This window comes from Perca flavescens, chromosome 5 (assembly GCF_004354835.1).
Source record: "Perca flavescens isolate YP-PL-M2 chromosome 5, PFLA_1.0, whole genome shotgun sequence".
NCBI lineage: Eukaryota > Metazoa > Chordata > Actinopteri > Perciformes > Percidae > Perca > Perca flavescens.
In genome coordinates this window covers 23453196-23474842 of record NC_041335.1, presented here as the reverse complement: position 1 = coordinate 23474842, position 21647 = coordinate 23453196, and the positions used below count along the sequence as shown (strand labels likewise).

Here is a 21647-nt window from a genome sequence, read left to right as displayed (position 1 = left end):
AGCCGATTGGTCTCCCCTCACGTCAGTAGGGTCTTCGGGGGCGGGAGTAGGCAAATCCAGCCAGTGCTCTAGTTTCTCACACAGATGCTGCTGCTGGGTCAGTGTTATGCCGTCTATTAATAATAACAGAGTCAAAAGAAACACAGCGAGGAGGAGAAGAAGAAGAAGGGGAAAATCCACATCACCGCTTCTCCTTTTTTCAACCCGCAGGGATGTGCCAAATAATGTGACATAACCCCGCTTCAACTTTCGACAAAACGCCTTTTATCCACCTTTTTATTCGTCTTTTTTTACAGGTGCCATTGTCTCGTTCACCTTTCACACTGCTGGCATACAGTCAGTGACTCTACTCGGGGCACTTTATTGGGGTCATCCATCTGCACGGGCGGCTGCGGATTGTTGGTAAACACGAATCGGATCCCGCCGACAAGGACTCCCTCTGGTGCATTGATGCACCCGTTTCAGTGGTGTAACGGTGAGCAGTCATTTTATATTGTTAGGCCTCTGTGATACAATGTGCTGCTGAACAGCCTGTTATTTTAAATATAATGAATCTGTCGAGGCAGTCATGTTATAGAGCAAGATTGTAGTCTCTGAGTCACTCCAGTATTTTCTAAATTTAGACTTTTCTATTGTCAGAAAAGACAATGTGTTACACCTCATACTAAAGAAAAACAAAATTTCTTGACTTGTGTGGTGCTGAACTGTGACTTTAAAGTGTCCTACACTTAATTTTAGCACCCCCTATTTAGAATTTATAACCAGTAGACCTATATAAACATTTCATAAATGGTTTATAACACCCTATAATAGTTGTAGAAAGTTTTAGCCCTAAGTAGTTGTATATAGGCTGAGTGTTTATAAATGTATTTCTCAACAACTTTATGAATAACAATATGGTAAAACAAAGTTGTAATAATATAAAATATGTCTTCATATGAGAAGTTATAATTGCTGACTAATACTGTAAAATAATAAACACAAACATGTCTTTATATCTGCCTTTGGCACTGCAACAGTAGATAACTCGATTAGTTGATTGATAGAAATGTTATCAGCTACTTTTAACAGCTACTGCTTCTCAAATGTGATGATTTGAATCTTTTTTTGTCATATATGACAGTAAACTGAATATATTTGGATTTTGGACTGTTGATTAAAAAAGCAAGCTTTTACATCACATTGGGCTGAAATGATTAACAGAGAAGATATTCGGCAAATTTGATTGATTTATTGATAATGAAAATAATGTTATAGTGTGTTATAAACCATTTATTACATGCATTGTATACTGCTTATGAATGCTAAATAGAAGTGTTTAAGTGAAGTATTATCCACTTGATTGGGTTTTAAGTAATATTCTAATAATATTCCTTTCTGCAGTGAACAGCAATTTTTGTATTGATTGGTAGAATAAGTGAGTGCCTAATCAATTGAATCCTTAATTTCAATCTAAATTACTTCTAAATTGAGAGCCTCAAGGTCAGTCATTGTGCTCTCTATGTAACATTTTACCTCTCTGGGTAATCTTGTGTAGACTTACTTACTCTATCTGCAGTCTCTCACCTACACTCTTCTCGGCCTTGACCAATTATCTTCAAAAGCCAAAAGGTCTGAACTGTCTTGTTTGAAAACTGCTGTTTGTGTCCGGAGACATATCTGTCATGCTTAAACAAAATTAATCCTTTCATGGCAGTGAAATGCAGTGTCAGTGCCTAATTGTCACGGTGAGACCTGGTAAAGATGATGGATTAGTCAACTTATTTTTCTCTCTGGCTTTGCCTGTTTGAGTGCAGCAACCACAGCAGCCTCCTTGGTGGACTGTTGGTGGTGTTCAGACAAGAACAATTACTCCCTTTGTGCTGCTCAACTCCCCTGCTATTCATAGGGGAAATAGTGTACACACACACACACACACACACACACAGTATCACAGAGTGACATTCTGCTGGAAAAATGAAGCCTGATGCAGCCACAGCTCAGCTCTGTCAGTGTCAGTGTATCTGTGATCATGCCTACAGTGTTTATACGTGGCATAGTAGCACTTTCATGCATGTAACTGGGAGTTTTTGGGCCCAACCTACTTTCTTTTTCTTCAGCAGCAGCAGTCATGCAGGCATGCTTGAGTGTCCCCCAATGTGAACCGTTGAATATTTGATGAGAAGTTCTGTCTTAAATGCAAGCAGCAGCAGCGGCAGAAGAAGCTTTGTGTGAACACGGCGTATATAGGACAAAACCCTACCAGGCATCTCATAGGAGCTGTCAGGGTATGTCGAGGTATTTTACAGCTCTATGAAATCACTGAGGGACTTTCCTTCATTTTTTAACAACAATACGAGAATATGTCTGACAGCTGAAACTCAATACCACCAACTCAGATTCTCTCAAAATGAGAACTCTTGCTATAGCCTTCATCCTTTTTTCCTGCATCTGATACTCTTGGCGCCATGGCAACGGGTTTTCTCCTGAGTGTGCCAATATATAGGTCAGTGGTCATGCAGGGCTCCACCCAAAGCAAAACGCCACATATAGCTATCTGCTCTCCATTCATACAAAGGTGGAGGAGGAAGACGTAAGCGCCGAGCCATACAGACAGTTGTGACATGACACACACACACACACACACACACACACACACACACACACACACACACACACACACACACACACCACACAAACACTTGAAAACAAATAAAACAAAACCCATATTTGGTTAGTGAGTCTGCAGCAGCTTCACAGGTGATTTGTGCCATCAGCTGTGCAGTGACATGAATAGGAACATATACTCCCCCCTCCCCTTGCTGTGTGTGTCTCTTTGTCTTTGTCTTTGTGAAGCAGATTGTTCAACACGATGTAAAGATGATGAAAAAAATTAGGTCTACATCTACATATCTGTCTGTTTTTTTTTTTTTGCATATTCACATCCTCACATGTCCAGCTTCCACTGTGGACACTGAAGATAAAAGCCCTCCATAATGTATGAATATAGATGAGCTAACGCCTAAAGGGAGTTTTACATTTTATGATGATGCACATGCTGCATGTTGGGTTTTTGAAAAGTTTTTCACAACTCCCACCTACTTTCATTATGAGGAAGGGAAAACGTACCTCATTCAAAAGTCTACCTAAGTAAAAGTACAGAAGTGTTAACAGCAATTTGTACTTACAATTTGAAAAGCTAAAGTGCTCATTCTGCAGAAAAATGCCCCCCCATTACTGATATATGATTATGTGACATTATTAGATTTTTATTACCGAACTGTGTAGCTGTTCGAGGTGAAGCTAGTTTTAACTAGGCTACTTTATATATAGTTACCATTAGATAGTTTAATACAGTGGTTTCCACTAGAGATAAGCCAATATATCAGACAATATTAGTTCATTGCAGATATATATAGTATCGGGGTGTATGTCAGAAATCAAAAGGTATTTAGTTTTCTCCACTACAATTACATACCATGCAGTGCAGAAATGCTTCAAAATTGCAATTAGATCAATAGATCAGAGTGTAAAAAGATATTATTTACATAATAAAATGGGAAATATGATGTTTTCTCTTTAAATATTGAGAAAATGTACAGTTTGTTTGGTGGCTAGTCAAATTTTTCTTAAGAAAGTAAGAGTGTTGACTCATGACCTCTTTATTTGTAAGATACTAAATGTACAGCCCACACATGTCCTTCAGTTTAATTTTCAAACGTCATGTCTCTGGTAGTGATCACCTCTCACTGAGTGAAGTCATCTAGCAGTGGAACTTGAATGGGTAGCCATCGACAAGCCTCGATAAATGGAGCATCACTGCTCATTCAGAGAGAGTGGAACTACGAGGCGGGAAGTATTGATCCTCTCGTACTGCAGCCAATTTCCACTGTGATGCTGGAGAAATGTCAAATAGAAATGTCAATGTGTCACTTTGGTGCCCGGAGTGACTAGACATACCACGATCTATAAAAAAAACAATACTCATCATAGGGATATAAAACCGGTAAAGGTCTTCATTCTTTCATCGATCCATCTGTTTGTCCATCTGTTCATTCATCTGTTCATTATTCCATACATCCCCCCATCCATCTCTCTGTCCACACATACATCCATTTGTCCATCCACCCGTCCATCATCCATCCATACTTCTTTCTGCCCATCTATCCATCCATTTTGAAATTCTTATCACCCATTTAATTGTCCATTTGTTTGTCCGTCCATTCATGAGTCCATCCCTTTGTCCATCTTTCCATGTATCTATTCATATGTCCATCCTTCAGTCCATACATCCATGTTACTGTTTGTCCATCTATTCATCCATCCATCTTTCCATTCTTCATTCCATCTGTCAGTTATTGATCTCTCTCTGTCCATCCATCTACATATTTGTCCATCCATTCATCCTCCCATGCGTCTGTCCATTTCCCCACTCATCTGTCCATCCGTCTGTACTTTTATCCATCCCTCTATCTGTCCAACCGTCCATTATTTCATCCATTCATGTTTTTTTATCCATCTGTCCAACCATCCATCCACCAATTTGTCTCTTCTTCTGTTGCATCCATCTCTCTGTCCTTCCATTCGTCCGTCTGACCATACATCTATCCCTCTATATATTCAGGCATCCATTCTTCCATTTAGTCATCCAAAAAATGAAAAAAGAACCCAGTCTGAAAGTGCCTTAAACCTGCATTCTTACTAATGACTAGCAGGGGGCAACTGCACTGCTTGCCAAAAGAGGTCAGCTTGCATAAAAGTCTATGGCCTCAATCACTAGTTTCAAGTCTTCTACATACAGAATGATGTTAATTCTGTAAATTATGGTCCCATTTAGAGTAAAATAGATGAAAAAGCAGGACATGCTTTAGGGCGTAGCTACCCTGTGATTGACAAGTCGCTACCACAGCAACCTTTCAATCAGGATAGTGTCTTAGCAATGCCTATCCATGACATTTAAATGGCTGTGAAGTTGTTTTTGGGTGTTGTCCATGTTTTTGTCTTTAACTTTGACCCTCTCACAGTGTGTTTTCAGTCAATCAATGTTAATTGTCACATTTTGGTTGCCTAAAAATGTCTTGTTCAGCATTCAGTTGCACCTTGCTAGCTCAGCTAGCAGTTAGTGCTAGTGTAACTTAGTGTTTTTTAGCTTAGGGCTCCTCCCCAGTTCCACCCTCTTCTCCAAATATGGTCACTTCTGGCTCTTAAAAAACAAGATGGTGATGGCCAACATGCCAAACTTTAGGCTTCAAAACAGTAGCCCGCAAAAAAAAGGGTGACGTCACAGTGGCCACATCCACTTCTTTTATACAGTCTATGCTGACAACACATGCACACCTACAAGCAATTTAGGGTTTCCAGCTGACCTGCATGTCTTCGGACTGTGGAAGGAAACTGCAGCCGAGACACAGGAAGAACATACAGACTTTATACCAAAAGAAGAAAATTAGGAAAGGGGAATTTGTTTCTGGCAAAGGTCTTAACTGTGTAATTTCATACAGTACGGTTTGTTTCTACAATAAGATTAATCAGCTGCTGTAGTGTTTGATCAAAATGAAAACTTGCAGACTCTTTTGACCTTCTGACGCACACAGCCTCCTTTTCCTGTTGTAATGTGGAGGGGTTCATATCAGCAGACTGCGATGTGTCCTGATTTAGCACCGATTCACCATCACTCACTGGGTTAGTGTGACCCCGATCTCACAAAGCCCCCTCTCACAGGCAGATACTGACTTCTCATTACTCATGCAGACACACAAAAAACAAGTGTTCTCTCTGTCTGTCTAATCTATGACTGTTTCTCTGCATTAGTTTCTCCTTTGAATTTGTTTGTGACCGGACTGAGACCACTTCCTCTAAATGGTTCTGGGGTGATTGATTTGGTCTGCACCTGAGTATGATTTCTGTGTTCAGATCTGCCCAAACAATGCAATTTGTTAATTTCGTTCATCCACGACTTACAAACCGGCCCATGAACAACTCTTTTGGTTCCGTTTATAATTCAGATAATATACATCCAAGATGAAAGTGACAGAAGGGCGGGACAAGGGGCATGGATTTTGGTCATTTTGCTAACAAGGGGGATGGCATTCCCCCTCAAATTGCCTAATGACTGTACTGCAGCAGTGCTTTGTGTTTTGGCTGGAGTCATTAGTTTTGCAGGTATTTGGTCATGAACCAAACTTTAGGCTTCAAAACAGTAGCCCGCAAAAAAAAGGGTGACGTCACAGTGGCCACATCCACTTCTTTTATACAGTCTATGCTGACAACACATGCACACCTACAAGCAATTTAGGGTTTCCAGCTGACCTGCATGTCTTCGGACTGTGGAAGGAAACTGCAGCCGAGACACAGGAAGAACATACAGACTTTATACCAAAAGAAGAAAATTAGGAAAGGGGAATTTGTTTCTGGCAAAGGTCTTAACTGTGTAATTTCATACAGTACGGTTTGTTTCTACAATAAGATTAATTGCTGCCGTGTGGTTTGGAGGACTCTGAATTCCTCTATTACTGTATGATTTAACAGTACATTTCACTGACTTCACTCAATCAGCTGCTGTAGTGTTTGATCAAAATGAAAACTTGCAGACTCTTTTGACCTTCTGACGCACACAGCCTCCTTTTCCTGTTGTAATGTGGAGGGGTTCATATCAGCAGACTGCGATGTGTCCTGATTTAGCACCGATTCACCATCACTCACTGGGTTAGTGTGACCCCGATCTCACAAAGCCCCCTCTCACAGGCAGATACTGACTTCTCATTACTCATGCAGACACACAAAAAACAAGTGTTCTCTCTGTCTGTCTAATCTATGACTGTTTCTCTGCATTAGTTTCTCCTTTGAGATTTGGGAAATTATGGTTCTCGATTTATTCATACATAATAAGTAACATAAGACAAGCACTGCATCAAATACTGTAAACTGCGCACATTGTGCGACATGTCTGATGGTTATGGCCACATTTGTTCTTCAATCCTCCCCCGCCTCTCTACCTCTGACCTTGACTGCAGACAGCAGTGCTACAGTAATAATCTATTTCATGGTAGAAGAAACACACGTAGGACGAGACAAAGGGGGGCACTTTTAATGGGAATACCATCTGTTTGGATTGGATCACACTGCAGATTTCTCCCTAAAAGCACTTAGTTCAAGACATGAAAACAGTCATTTTTAGTGTATACTGTTTGAATCACCTCCTTGTACAAGAATACAGATATCTGAAAAAAAGAGCTTTTGTGCTGCCCTTTTAATCAAATTGCACTCACTGATTCTTGGAGTGTGAGTGGAAAACTGATTAACTAGATTTAATCAGTGTTGTAGAAAATATAAAATTGAAATTCCACAAAAGAGGTCTGAGCAAATATAATCTTTTTCATCTATTGCTAACTGTTCTCGTCTGTGCCTTTAAACTACACTGACATTTGAGACAAAGAAGTGTGGATCCGCTGCGTTATAAGAGATACAACCATGTTGCTTGGATACTGCAGAGTGTTTTTCATGTACAAGTACAACATTGAAAAGGACTCATTTGCCATCACAGGAAAGTGCAGTGGTCTTCTTTTTCTACCTTTTTCCCTCAGCCTTTGTGTCTGTGCATGTGTGTGTGTGTGTGTGTGCATGTGTGTGTGTACGTGTGTGTGTGTGTTTGTGGGTAAAGCTACAATTTCTAACTGCCATCAGAGGCGGACACAGCTGTAGGTCTGACCCTCAGCTGTACATGAATAGTAGAGTACTTAAAATATGTGTACAGTTGTATTCAGTTGTGTTTGGAGACATTGCAGGTAGTAGTGTCAGACCATAATTTTTCTGCCTGTTCTAGCATACGTTTTCTTGTAAATACATTTTAAAATCTTCCCTCTGTCTTTGTTTAGGGTGCTTCTGTGGTCTGGGACTGGTTTACTCCAACAAGTCGTGCACCATGCCACCCATCACCTTCCAGGACCTGCCTCTTAACATCTACATGGTCATTTTTGGGACTGGCATCTTTGTCTTCATCCTGAGCCTCATCTTCTGCTGTTACTTCATCAGGTGACTAAAACAGAAATATGTGATTGAAAACAAGAAATGTGTGGGGAAAAAAGACAAAGGGTGTTTTCAAACCTATAATTTCTTTGCTCTGGTTCGAATCAATGGATGAGCTGGTAAACTTCCCCTTGGTTAGATTTTTTTTTCACACCAAAACAAAAATTCAAGCAAACCGAAATGCATCACCTGGCTACCAGAGACCTTTAAATTCAAACTTGCAGAGTAGGTAGGTCAGATCAACCTGATCTCACAGCCCCTTAACTCAAAATCTCTGGCAGTTTCACGGAATCGCCGAAAATTCCGTGATGGGCCCACGGAAGAATTCCGTGAAATGAACACGGCCCTTTAATTAAGGAAAAGGTCGTGGCGGGACAACGGGACAGTTGGGTTTAGGAAAACAACAATGGACGGTTGAGTTTAGGAAAACAATAATGGGAAACGGGACAACAACGGGACGGTTGAGTTTAGGAAAAGAAGAACGGGACGGTTGCATTTAGAAAAACAAGAAAGCGACAGTTTGGTTTAGGAAACGTGACACGTGGGACACGATCCCCGGTCTCCTGGGTGAAAGTCCTGTGTTTCACCCATTCTCCACCCCAACCGGCCTCCTTATGCGGATTTTTGGGCTTTCATGCTACTCGATAACGTAGTCGCTCTTAATGCTACGTCATCTTCTCATTGACTTAACTTTGGCATTGTTTTCCGTGGTGGCCACACAGAATGTTCACACATTCCGTGCCACCACCATGTAATGCGGTGTTAACAGTTCGTGCTTGAGACCAGGCTCGTCACATCGAGGTTGGATCACATTCCCACCGAATTTGTTTGTGACCGGACTGAGACCACTTCCTCTAAATGGTTCTGGGGTGATTGATTTGGTCTGCACCTGAGTATGATTTCTGTGTTCAGATCTGCCCAAACAATGCAATTTGTTAATTTCGTTCATCCACGACTTACAAACCGGCCCATGAACAACTCTTTTGGTTCCGTTTATAATTCAGATAATATACATCCAAGATGAAAGTGACAGAAGGGCGGGACAAGGGGCATGGATTTTGGTCATTTTGCTAACAAGGGGGATGGCATTCCCCCTCAAATTGCCTAATGACTGTACTGCAGCAGTGCTTTGTGTTTTGGCTGGAGTCATTAGTTTTGCAGGTATTTGGTCATGAACCAAAGTGATGAGAAGTCAGGGAATCACCAAAGTTATTATGATTTATCCTGTGGGGGACATGAATGTGTGTACCAAATTGCATGGCAATCAATCCAATAGTTGGCCGGTCCACTACTTTGTTGCAGACTAAAATATCTCAGCCTGCAACAAAGTAGTGGACCGGCCAACATTGCCATCCCTAAAAACAGTAGGGAGGGTGTGTGTGTGTGTGTGTGTGTGTGTGTGTGTGTGTGTGTGTGTGTGTGTGTGTGTGTGTGTGTGTGTGTGTGCAAACACAGTTAAAGAGGGAAGAAGGCAGGAAAAAAAAGAGGAACAGGGTGACCTCTCCCGCTGTTGACTGTGAACTCCCTGATGCGCTGAGAGGGCGTTTGTGTCTGAAGGATGGGATATGAGGCAACAGGAAGCAGCCCGTCACAATGTGTGAGGACAGCAGCGAGGAAAACTGCAGAGAGACTCAGAGTAAACACGACCTGAATAGCACACAGTGGAAGTACACAAAAATTCATACATAAATGTCTGCAAATGTCTTACAATTGTTACATATGTCAAAGGCCACATGCCTCTGGAGCAACTATGGGTTAAGTGTGTTGCTTTGGGACACATTGGTTGATGTATCACAGTGGGAATTGAACCCAGATCTCCCACACCGAAGGCATGTGTCATATCCACTGCGCCATCACTACCCAATTAAAAATGTCATAAGGAAACGCCCACACCAGCAGTAGGGTTTGATTTTTATCCTGAGCTCTCTGTGTATTGGGAAACTTACCTGACTGTGCTATGATCAGTGTTGTAAATGATTTTGAATTGCCGTCAGAATCTAGCCTGATGTGGTCATACTCAGATTCTAGTCAGAAGTTAGACTGACTAGAATAGACAAACTTCCCGACCTCGAATGTTGTGGACGGGGCTAAGTTCGGCTGGCATCCAGGCTAGTCAGAATCACCTTTGTTATCAAAATGTAAAGAAATAAAAATAAAAAAATGTCTGATGGCTGGAGACATAAAGATCAGTCAGAATACAAATACATGTCACTAACAATTGGTAGCTGGTATCCAGTAGGTATGCGGCGCTTTTTGCCCAATTTTGTGCTTTTGTCTCCTATGCAATTCATTCTTCACTATAATTACATATAAATTAATTCTCGCAACAGCACCAAGTGACATAGATGACAACCTATCAATTTTTAAATTACTTTAAATCACTTTAAACTGTTTATTCAGTTGCAGTAAGTAACTACCTGAATTAATCATGAATTGCAGTATTAATTAGTGTTCCTCACTTGAGATGAGGTCACACAAAATACTTCACTAACGAGTAAATGCTTTGCAACTACCTGAATTAATCATGAATTGCAAAGTGCTTCTAAAACATATATTAACACAATAACTGAACATTAGTGTATGTCTAAATCATTATATGCGTAAATACATGTATAAATGTACATCTAAATAGTTTGCTCATCATTTACTTACACTTTCTTAATGAGCTTGTGAACCACTGACAACTCCTAAATAACTGGTTTGTAATTTATGTAACAGTGAATCCATCATTCATAAAGTATGAAAATGCAATCATTAAACACATTAAAGATGAGATTATTAATCAAGAATAAAACATTCATAACTGTTTATAAATAACATACTAATGTGTAATAATGTAGGAACAATGCTTTATAAATGATGAATTAAGTATTTACTGATACTTAACTAATGCTTATGAAGTGTTACCGGTGTTCCTAACTTGTTTCTGCTGCTCCCAAGTGGCCAACAAATTAGTTATTGCAGGTTTAAACGTGCAACATGTGATTTATTTTGCCACTAGGGGTCTTTCAATAAAAACAATATTCAAAAGATGCAGTTTGGTGACATCGTGGGTTAGGTGTGCAGTCAGCTTCTCCCGGTTAGGATTCCTTCAGTGTTCATTGTTCAGGATGTTTTTTCTGGGAGCAAAATTATCCGCAGAGGTCTCTGCGTCTCCAAAACAGTGATTTAAACCGGTAAAAACACTGAATAAAGCAGTTTCACGTAAAAAATCTGTGTTTCTCCGACGCTGTTGGGCTTGTCAGTGGAGGGGCTGCTGCTAACGTTTGCTCAGCTTGTTGCTCTGATAACTTTAGATCCAGACATCCGATGACTAAAACCCTCCATCCGGTTAAAAAATATAGTTTAAAACGGCCAAGATCTAAAAAGTGTTTCTGAAAAAAAATGGCTAAAAAGTCTCATTGATGACAGATTCTGCAGACAACCACAACGCTGACATATGCACAAAGGGGATATTTACAGATTTCTCTGGGATTGAAAATTGTTGGAAACGTTTTGGATAATGTAAGTACACAACTCAACAAAATATATAACAACGGTCTAATTTTTTTACTTTTAAATGCGGAAATGTTACATATTATACATTTAAATTTGACTAACCTTTGGCCAATAAATAAATAAAGGATTTGGTTAAACAGTCTAACTTCAATGTCAACAAGGCAAACCCCATGTGATAATGAAGATCAAGGGCTACTGAACAGCTACTAAATTTATATATTTTTTAATTAAAAACACACTTTGAGAAAGTGACAGGATGAATTTTGCCCAATATTAAGTGGTAAAAGTCTGTATTTACATTTGGAGATCAATTATTTTGAGGGACACGGAATTCCCTTGTTTTAACTCACAGGCAAACCCAGTAACTCTTTTAAAAGACAGAATACAGGCATTAATTTAGTAGTAGTAGGGCGTATTTTCAAATTTCTGAGATTATTTAACATTGCAGTCATTACCTAGAGAAAAGAAAACCTTGCAGGCACATTTCTGTAATCATGGATGTTTTGTTTGGCCTGGTCTCAGCACTAAGTTGACCATCAACTCTGTCAGAAAAACTTGGATCCCTCCTGTTTCTCTTAAAGCACTTGCCTATGAATCATAACCAATGAGTCACTTCTTTTCGGCCCCATTAACATGCTGAAGGTAGTCTTGGGTAGGAGTGTGCTTGTGAATTCATTTATAGACCGGCTGATTAATCTGATGAATACTGAGTGATGAATGCCATTCTCTGTTGGGGGCAGGCTTCCTATTATCCACTCAGAAAGGCTCACTCTAAATCATGTGTCAGGGAGTTTGGGTCACTTAAAAATCAGACTCTATATTCGACTGTGAGATGTCCTCCTTTCAAAAAAGCAATAAGATCAAGTTTTCTAAAAAGCCTTGAGATCTACAGAAGATTTGCTGTGGGTGTACACAGCAGTACCTGCAATGTACAAGAGTGCAAAACAACAAGCGTGCCAAAAGCACACACCAAAAATATCACATCTTTAATTAATTATACCCCAATGTGCTCTAACAGCAACAGGTCTGTATTCAGTTTAAGGAGTTGCACAGTCAGAGAGGTGCTTTGAGAACAAAACATTTATTTTTATGAGGCCTACTTAAGTACAATTTTGCGGCACTGTAATTTGAGTATTTCAATTTTATTCTTTCAAAATGAAATGTACTTTCAATATCATTACATTTATCTGATACCATTAGTTATTTTAAAGATTTAGATTTTACAAACAAAATATAATTTAAATGAATGAATGAATTGAAAAAATAAATGTATATCATTCACACCTGTTGAATTGTTTGTTACTTCATACAATAAGAACTGGTCAATGTACAGTATGAGGATTTTTCTATTCTTGCGGACCGGGCACAATAGCTGAGCTGAAACACTGAAATCCCCGCCATGCCCCCCCTTTCACCCACTTCACATCATTCTCCAGGCATGCATGGGAAACCTCAACACATGTAAAATGTGTATCCTCACATTGTTCTGCATGGAAGATTGTTAGCGGCAATCAGCGTAAACAATAAACCAAGTGACAAACACAACGAATAACTGTCATTTCCTTACTTTAAGCAGCGAGCTATAATTCTTTTTTTTATTTTTTCGAGGGGGGTATGATCACAAATAAACATTCATCTTTCATCTCACGTGCTCAAATCACAGACAGTGATAGACATTTGTGTCTTTGTTTAGGTGTGTAAAAACAGGAGGCCAAAAATAACTGCCTGAACAGACGCAGCTCGCCAAGTGATAAAGATCTCCTCTCTATTGTTGGCTATAAGGGTGGTGCAGGGATTCAAAGACGCAACATACTCATTAACCGTGTTTGTGTACATGTGCATGGAAGTGTGTGCGTTAGCATTTGTGTGTAGTTACTTCAGTGTCTGAACAATGTGTGTGTGTGTGTGTGTATGTGTGTGTGTACCTGTTTTACTATATTCGTGGGGTCCAAAAACCGGAGTAAATACAGCTAACCTGTGGGGTTCTGCACAGGCTAGTGGGGCCCAAATGCCGCCCCCCACAAGGTTAAAGGGCTGTTTGAGGGTTAAGACTTGGTTTTAGGATTAGGGTTATAATTAGGTTATGGTTAGGGTGAGGGTAAGGGTTAAGGTTAGGCATTTAGTTGTGATGGTTAAGGTTAGGGTAAGGGGCTAGGGAATGCATTATGTCAATGATGGGTCCCCACAAAGATAGTAAAACAAACGTTTGTGTGTGTGTGTGTGTGTGTGTGTGTGTGTGTGTGTGTGTGTGTGTGTGCTTGCAGGGGAACATATTTGTCTGTGGATGTGTTTGAAAAGAGTTAATAATCAAAGCTTACCATGCAATTACACAGCTTCTGTTACACACAGACCCATAATTTAACCACACAAATTTAAAATCTCAGCCTCTCCTATGACCTGCTGTTGAACTCTGGTTAAACTCAGCTTAAAATAAATACAGACATCTTTATCTCTTAATAAACAAGCGGAAAGTGGTGGAACTAAGTACATTTACTCATGTACTGTACTGTACTATATGACCTTAAGTATAGTTTACTTTGAATGCCACAGTACGTCATACTTATTCCACTACATTTCAGATTTCAACATATTGTAGTATTTAGTCCTCTGTATTGATCTGTCAGCTATAGTTACAAGTTGCTTTGCAGATTAATATTTTGCATACATAACCTATGATCAATTTATTAAAACAATACTCTGTTACAAGCAGTCCTGCATTAATAGTTGTGAAAAATTTACTTAAAATATCAAAATTAAAGCTAATGCAGTGAAACATGGCCTCCATTAGTGCTATCTTATTATACATTATATTATTTAATTATTTTTAATGATGCTTGTGAGTAGCATTTTGTTCTAGTTGGTGAGGGGATGCTAATTTTAACTGTTGGGTAGTTTATTACAAATATTTTGTATGATGATCACTTATGATTTGTATATAAATTCACATTCTGCAAAGTTATGAGTAGCTATAGCTGTCAAATACATGTACAATAGTTCCCTCTGAGTAAGTGGACTGTTAGTATCATGAAATGGAAATACTAAAGTAAAGTACCTCAAAACTGTATTTATGTACAATTTCATCACTGACTTATTTTAATGCAGGATTTTCTACTTTTACTTAAGTAAACAATCTGAATCATTTTTCATCGCTTTGAACATAAATATGTCAAGTATGGTTGATTGAAGGTTATCCAAATTGTAAACAAAGTTATTATTATATATATATATTATATTATATTATTATTAATGGGTTTCTCTATTGATCCACAGCAAACTACGACACCAAGCCCAGAGTGAGCGGTTTGGATACAGAGAGGTAAAGCCTGATGCTAATATATTTAAATTCCAAAAGGTCCAAATATCATAAATAAAGAATCTCTCTTACACATATTTTGTTTTTGTTAATGCGCCAGGTGGTTTTAAAAGGAGATCCAAAAAAGTTGAATCTTCATGGGGTAAGGATGTGATTTACATTTGCACTGATTTCTGCACGTAAACACACAGCTAAACACTTCATCTTAATTAATGTTAACTTTATGTCCCTTAAAACTTAATGTGAAACAAAGAAGGCAAACATTATGCATTATAATTTCATCAAATGACTGTCGTCCTCACTCCGTCCTGTCTTTCATTCACGCAGCAGACGTGCGCCGTGTGTCTGGAGGACTTCAAAGTCAAAGATGAGCTGGGAGTGTTGCCATGCCAACATGCTTTTCACAGGAAGTGAGTTCAGGAGAGCACAGTGGAGTCTTTCTCTTTCTCTTGTTACCACTTGCACCTACATGGGCTTGTTTAAAGGAAAATTATCATGTTTGATTTGAAGTTCAGTGATTACAGAAATTACTAAGGTAGTAATAAGGTAGAATTAGTGCTAAGACCTTGCAAGGGAAGCATTCCTGATGTTTATTAGTTGTCTAAAATTGTGATTTTGAGCATGTTTTTTATATCAATATCAATCAGGAGAGACTAAATGAAAGAGAGGCATGAAGAATAAGGAAATGGATTTATTTGACTTAGTGTGCACTACAGGAAGAGTTGAAAATGTAGCTTACAGAGATTGTTACAACACTCCTATTGGTTAAATGGAAAAACATGAATGCCCTCAGTCAGCTGATGCAGTTGGAAGCAGGAAAAGGGAGAGAAATCTGAGCATGAAAATAGTCTTCCAGATTGTTTGGAAGCCATCACTCTCAACCTGCTGTTTAATAAGAAGAGATCAATTGGAAATGTATAACAATATGTATTATTTATGAGTCCAATTGTAGACGTAAATAAAAGACTCTTACTAACTACTTTTACTTTTGATACTTTAAAGTTATAGTGCATAGTTTCTGTCGCCCCCATGAGGAATTATTTTTTTTATATAATTTTTTGGGGCATTTTAGGCATTTATTTTTATAGGACAGATGAAGACATGAAAGGGGAGAGAGAGGGGGGAATGACATGCAGCAAAGGGCCGCAGGTCGGAGTCAAACCCGCGGCTGCTGCATTGAAGAGTAAGCCTCTATATATGGGCGCATGCTCTACCAGGTGAGCTACCCAGGTGCCCCCCCCCTTTAAGTTTTAAGTTATGTTATATATATGAAGGCAGGACGCTTACTTGTAATGGAGGATTCTTTTGGTGTGGTATTGCTACTTTTACTAAAGTAAAATATGGCTTTTGCTTTGATCAGTGAAACGTGTCCAAATGAGTGAGAGGAATCATGATCTCATGTTGTATGTTCTCTTTTTATTCCTCTGCTGTCTGTGATCTTCTGCCCAGGTGTCTGGTAAAGTGGTTGGAGGTGCGCTGCGTCTGCCCCATGTGCAACAAACCCATAGCAGGCCCCCCGGAGCAGCACCACAGCATAGGGACTCTTTTGGATGAACTGGTGTAACCTCTCAGCTCCTGCCAGCCTGGGTGGGATGGCGCCGCCCGGGCCAGACCAGCCGATATAAGTTAGCGACCAACAGAAGAGGGACACTGTTATGCTGTTACACCATTGGGGTAACCTGGTCACCACCAGGAGAAAGGGTCTGAAGGATGCCGTTGCATAGCAACCATCTCAGAGATGGCAACTCATCACCTTGAGGCGTCTGAGAGATTATCTCCAGCCACCCACACATCACTCCACCACTCTTCTTTCAAGATCCCCCTCTTCACCCGCTCTGTCACATCTTTTGTTGTTGCCTCCAGTCAGGTTAAATGCACCACTGAAGAAGAGTTTCATTTTTCACGGCATTGTGGACAAGTGAGTGTTGAAGGATGGCAGCGTTGGGCAGGAGGCACTGAATGTATGAGTGTTTATGTCACTGTGGTCACTGATGTGAAATGATATCAATATTGGCTGAGGTTATTAAAACTCTTGCTAAATTCTTTCAGACAAGAGGTTTGAACACAAAGCCACAGAGGAAATCATATTTCAACATCCCCTCGCACAAGAACGTGTTGACAGAAGGTACACTGCTAACAACACATTAAATTCCAAGCATTTATAAAGGTAGAACAAGGGTTTAACAAAAATGTGTGGAGCCGTCTAGAAACGTCCAGAAGAGATTAAATAATACTATGGCGAAGACACAGACAGGGTTGATTAAAACAGCTTTCAAGGAGATAATTTGTGATTTGTGCCTAAGATTATGAATTGAAGTCACACTGGTTAAAAAAATGATGGAAAAGGTGGATTCAGGTGTCATCAGTGGGACCTAAATTGTTCATATTAGAAGAAGAAGCTCAAGCTGTAGTCCACATGTAGCAAAGTAATCAGTATTTCCATCAAGTCAAACCAATAATTTCTTTTGCTGATGTGCGAAACTGATACTGATGTGTAAAATTCATGTCGGTGCCCACCTCTACCGTGATATCATGTGTGTTCTATGTGTAGTTTTCCCACTTTGATGTTTTATTGTTCAGACATGTTTTTACTGTGTTAATATACAGTAGATGAAAGCAACTGACGCGTCCTGCCTTCCACTGTAACAGTTTGGTTATTTGTTGTAATATGTTAATGTTTTTTAGATACTGCACTTTAAATTCACTGAAAAACAAACAGCCTTTGTTCTTCTAAAATGTTAGACTAAGGTTTGGATGCAGCACTTGTTTTCATGTGTGGTGAATCTTTTATAAAAGTCTGTGAAGTATCTGAGATTTAGCCTCATCTGAAGAGAAGGGAAGCAGCAGTGTAGAGCCTCGGTGTTGTTCTATGAATTCATCTCATACATTTCTGTGGGATTATTGCTGATGATTCTGCTTTTGCATTCCTCAGTCATTGTTTTTTTTTGTGTGTGTGTGATTAACAGCTATTCAGAAAGCGAAACACTGCCTAAAATTGAGCACAAAACTCACAAAAGCACATTGCCCAGATACTGAAAGCTCCTGCACTGTAATTAAAAGCCAAACACTGACATGTGAGGCTGTTGAATTCACATGAGTCTGCGTGCCATGAAAAGAAAAAAAAGAAAATGTCGAGAAGAGATTTCTTTACTCTGATTCTGGCCACATTCCACATTTTGTAATCCAAACAGATGTAAATAACTTCAAACAATAATAAATACAGTTGTCTGTTTTGTTCAGCTTCTCGTTTATTTCTTGGTAGTTATGTATCTGGTGCCATCATCAGGTGAAATACTGTATGAAAATGTATTCAATTATTCTATATACTGTAGATCACTCAACCTTTTTGGCTTTTGACGCTTCAAAGCCGAACAATGCTGAAGCAATTAAACCAAATACTTACTTTTCCTTCTTAAATTGTTTAATCTCAATAGGTTTTAGAGTTCTGGATTGGTAAAATCCATTATTTCATGAGAAAAAAAGTAAAATGTTGTCTTCTTCTTTACTGTCTTCTTAAGAAGGCTGAAATTAACTATTCTTTTTTTTATATTATTGATCAATCTAATATATGATTATTTCTATAAATTGGTTATACTAAAAATGTCAGATAATAGGGAAAAAAAGCCAAAAGTGACGTCTTCTAATTAAGGGATGAGCTGCAGGGCCAGCCCCCTTCTGAACGTCTGGGGGAGGCCCCAGGCAAAGACACCCATGAGAAAAAGATAAGAAAACTGAATAAAAGGAGACAAAAAGCAAGGAAAAAAAATAAGTGGACTACGTTAAAGGTGCTGTAGGTAATTTTGGGAAGATCCAGGACTGAGCCAAAAAATTTGAACATCAACAACTTCTCAGTACCTCCCCCATTTCTGCTAAAGCCCAAAACGGTCTCCTAAGCCCCTCCCCCCACAAGGGAGAATGGATGTGTGTGCATGAGCAGTGATTAACACACAGTTAGACACCCTCCCTGGCCCTGATTGGTGCATCTGAACAGGGAGCTGTGGATTTTTGCAAAACACACTACAGGATGTAGGTGGTGCCAGAGGCAAGCAGTAGAACTACCTGCTTCATGTAGTTCTACTGGAACATAGGGTCAGTTTCGGCAAATATGACAGACAGTTAGTTTTATAAGTCTTACCTACTGCACCTTTAAGCCCTCACCGGCCACCTTCTTCCTGGCCTACACCGAACTCCTTATGATACTTTTTTTTTTAAATTTGTTTATTTCTCTTCTATTATTTATTTATTTATTATTTTTCTTTATGTAGTTATTAAAGTTACTTACTTTTATTACCATTTGTTACCTATTTATTTACCAATTATTTTTTTTGTCTCTCTGTATGCCTCTGCTGGAATAAATCAATCATGGATCAAATAATATTAACTTAATAATATAATAACAATAACAAGTTTCGCTTTGTCCTTGTAGCCTTTATCCTTCCCTTTGAAACATATTTGGTTTGCAGTTTAAGCTATCATTAGCATAATACCATTTAAATGTCACTTATTAAACCATTTTTAAAATGATTAAAAATAATAAATTATGAAGCACCATATTACAGTAAAGGCATTCATATTGGACATGGAGAATCCCTTATAGGTGAATAACGGCAGGAAACAACGATTTAAAGGAGTCAGAGCTCGGGAGTCAACAGCCGAATGAAAACAAGGACCATCTGTACCCTGCCTCATTAAATGTGCAAGACCCCGTCCTATTGGTGGCTCTGACCGGTACCTAGCTATTTCCCCACAGCAGATTGCAGGTGGCAGAGCATCGAAAGTCTGAAGGGCATTCCTTACTCTGGTTGCCTTCTAATTAGACTTAAGGGCAAGGAGGAGCCATGGAGGACCTAAAAGGGGATTCAGGATGGAGACAGATGGTGTGATATTTTGTATGGATGGAAGTGAACACTGGCTCTGATAGAAAGTGAGAGATGGAAAAAGAGAGAGAAGAGGAGAGGAGAGGAGAGGAGAGGAGAGGAGAGGAGAGGAGAGGAGAGGGAGGTGCTAGGAAAAGGTGGAGACTGAGAGAAGAGAGGATGGGTGAGAGGAGGTAATTGGTTTGGCCACTTTAACCGTCAATTTTGACAAGGTATGTTAATTGTATGGATGAGTAAACTTCTATGTGCTGGCAAACACATAGACTTCCTGCAAGACTACAAAACAAAAGCCTGCAAAAGGAGAAAGGCAGAGAGAGGAAGAGGTGAGCATTTCAGGGTGATGAACATCTGGTCGCAACTTTCCTTTGAGACTCAGTTGGTGAGTATATCAAAATCTCTACGTCTGTCTATAATGACAGTATTGTAGGGAGTTAAGTATGTGTTGCTGGAGGATGTTTGCATGTTTTAGCCTGTGATCTTAATTTTTTGCAATCAGTTTCATCATAAATGTGGTGACCCACTGTGATTTACTGTAAGGGGTTCAACTGAGATGACGGCATTATGAAAGCTTTACAGTCATTTCAAATAGATGAAAGGTTTTATAGGAGTCATAAGAGATGGAAGATTACAATCATAACTGATATTTAAGCTAAAAAACTATTGATGCTTTTTTTTTATTAGCGTGTAGGGTCCAAAACAGGCTGAACTTTTTATTAAAATGACCTGAGTTAATGGTAGAATGCTTTAAAAGGGTCTGCATGATACGACCACATGCACACATGCATCAACACACACACTCTCTCTTTCTCATAAAAACACACCACACACACACACACACACACACACACACACACACACACACACACACACACACACACACACACACTGCTTGGGTGGAGCTGGAAACATAAGCAAGTCTTTCATGAGATCAGCCTCTACCTGAGCAATAAAGAGCCATCTGTGCTGTGAATAAACTGATGATGCACGCACACACACACACACACACACACACACACACACACACACACACACACACACACACACACACACACACACACACACACACACACACACACACACAGAGAAATGCTTGTTTCTGTCACTTCCCACCTTCAGCGTCGTGGCACTGTAGAGTGAATGTAAGGTTAGGTTATTTCTCTTTCTGTGCATTTTATAGCAGCTACCGTAAACCTGACAAGCAGTCCAACAGCAGTGAGACCAGGGCACTTGAAATGGACTGGTAATGAAATAAACTGCTCATAAAACATTGAGACACATCAGGACGAGACTTACCAGGTTGGTTGATTCACTTTCTCCAGTTGTCATTTGATTTGTTAGATGTAAAAACTTCTTTAGCCTATATCTTTAACTCTCTCCTACAGCTGTTTCTTTCTCTATGTAAAGTCCTTTGAGACTTTCTTGTGATAAAATGCAAAAAAAGATAACCTTGACCTTTGATGTTGCAGTTACTTTCACAATAGGTGCAAAATCAATAACATTAGATCTGCCTTATAGTGCAAATGATTTAACATTTGATTAATTAATAATTATCAGATTTTTGATTTGTAGTTATGCAAACATTCTGTCTATTGATCCACCACTTTGATCCAGACAGAAATATCTCAACAACTATTGGATGATTTCCACGAGACTTTACAGACATTCATGGTGCCCAGAGGATGAATCATAATAACTTTGGTGATCCCATGACTTTTCCTCTAGCACCACCATCAGGTCAACATTTTCTTTGGTTCAGGAAAACTACTATCTTTAAGATGAATGACATTCCCATCAGCTTCAGCTGCATTTTGTGTTTAGTGCCAATTAGCAAATGTTTGCATGCTAACACACTAAACTGAGATGGTGAACATGGTAAAATTACACCAGCATGTTGATGTTAGCATTTAGCACAGCCTCACAGGGCTGCTAGCATGGCTGTAGACTCTTAGTCTTGT

At 39.3% G+C, this 21647-nt stretch overlaps 1 protein-coding gene across 2 annotated transcripts; it reads left to right on the top strand.

The window, feature by feature from the left end:
* Window positions 1-66: 66 nt before the first annotated feature.
* Window positions 67-18054, top strand: rnf122 (ring finger protein 122). 2 transcript variants are annotated; one of them, XM_028578149.1, is made up of 6 exons: window positions 67-475; window positions 7854-8010; window positions 14773-14818; window positions 14916-14957; window positions 15143-15225; window positions 16265-18054. In XM_028578149.1, the coding sequence occupies exons 1-6, from the start codon at window positions 451-453 to the stop codon at window positions 16377-16379; spliced, it is 468 nt and encodes a 155-aa protein (XP_028433950.1). In that variant the 5' UTR covers window positions 67-450; the 3' UTR covers window positions 16380-18054. The 2 variants fall into 2 exon arrangements, with proteins under 2 accessions (XP_028433950.1, XP_028433951.1); XM_028578150.1 differs by having other exon boundaries at window positions 78-475; window positions 15146-15225.
* The last annotated feature ends 3593 nt before the right edge of the window (window positions 18055-21647 follow it).

Bases quoted from the DNA above. Each gene is read 5' to 3' on its own strand.
- rnf122 (XM_028578149.1), top strand. From the start codon at position 451: ATGCACCCGTTTCAGTGGTGTAACG. The intron at 8,011-14,772 runs GTGACTAAAACA...ATTGATCCACAG, and splicing joins TTCTGCTGTTACTTCATCAG to CAAACTACGACACCAAGCCC. The intron at 14,819-14,915 runs GTAAAGCCTGAT...TTAATGCGCCAG, and splicing joins AGCGGTTTGGATACAGAGAG to GTGGTTTTAAAAGGAGATCC.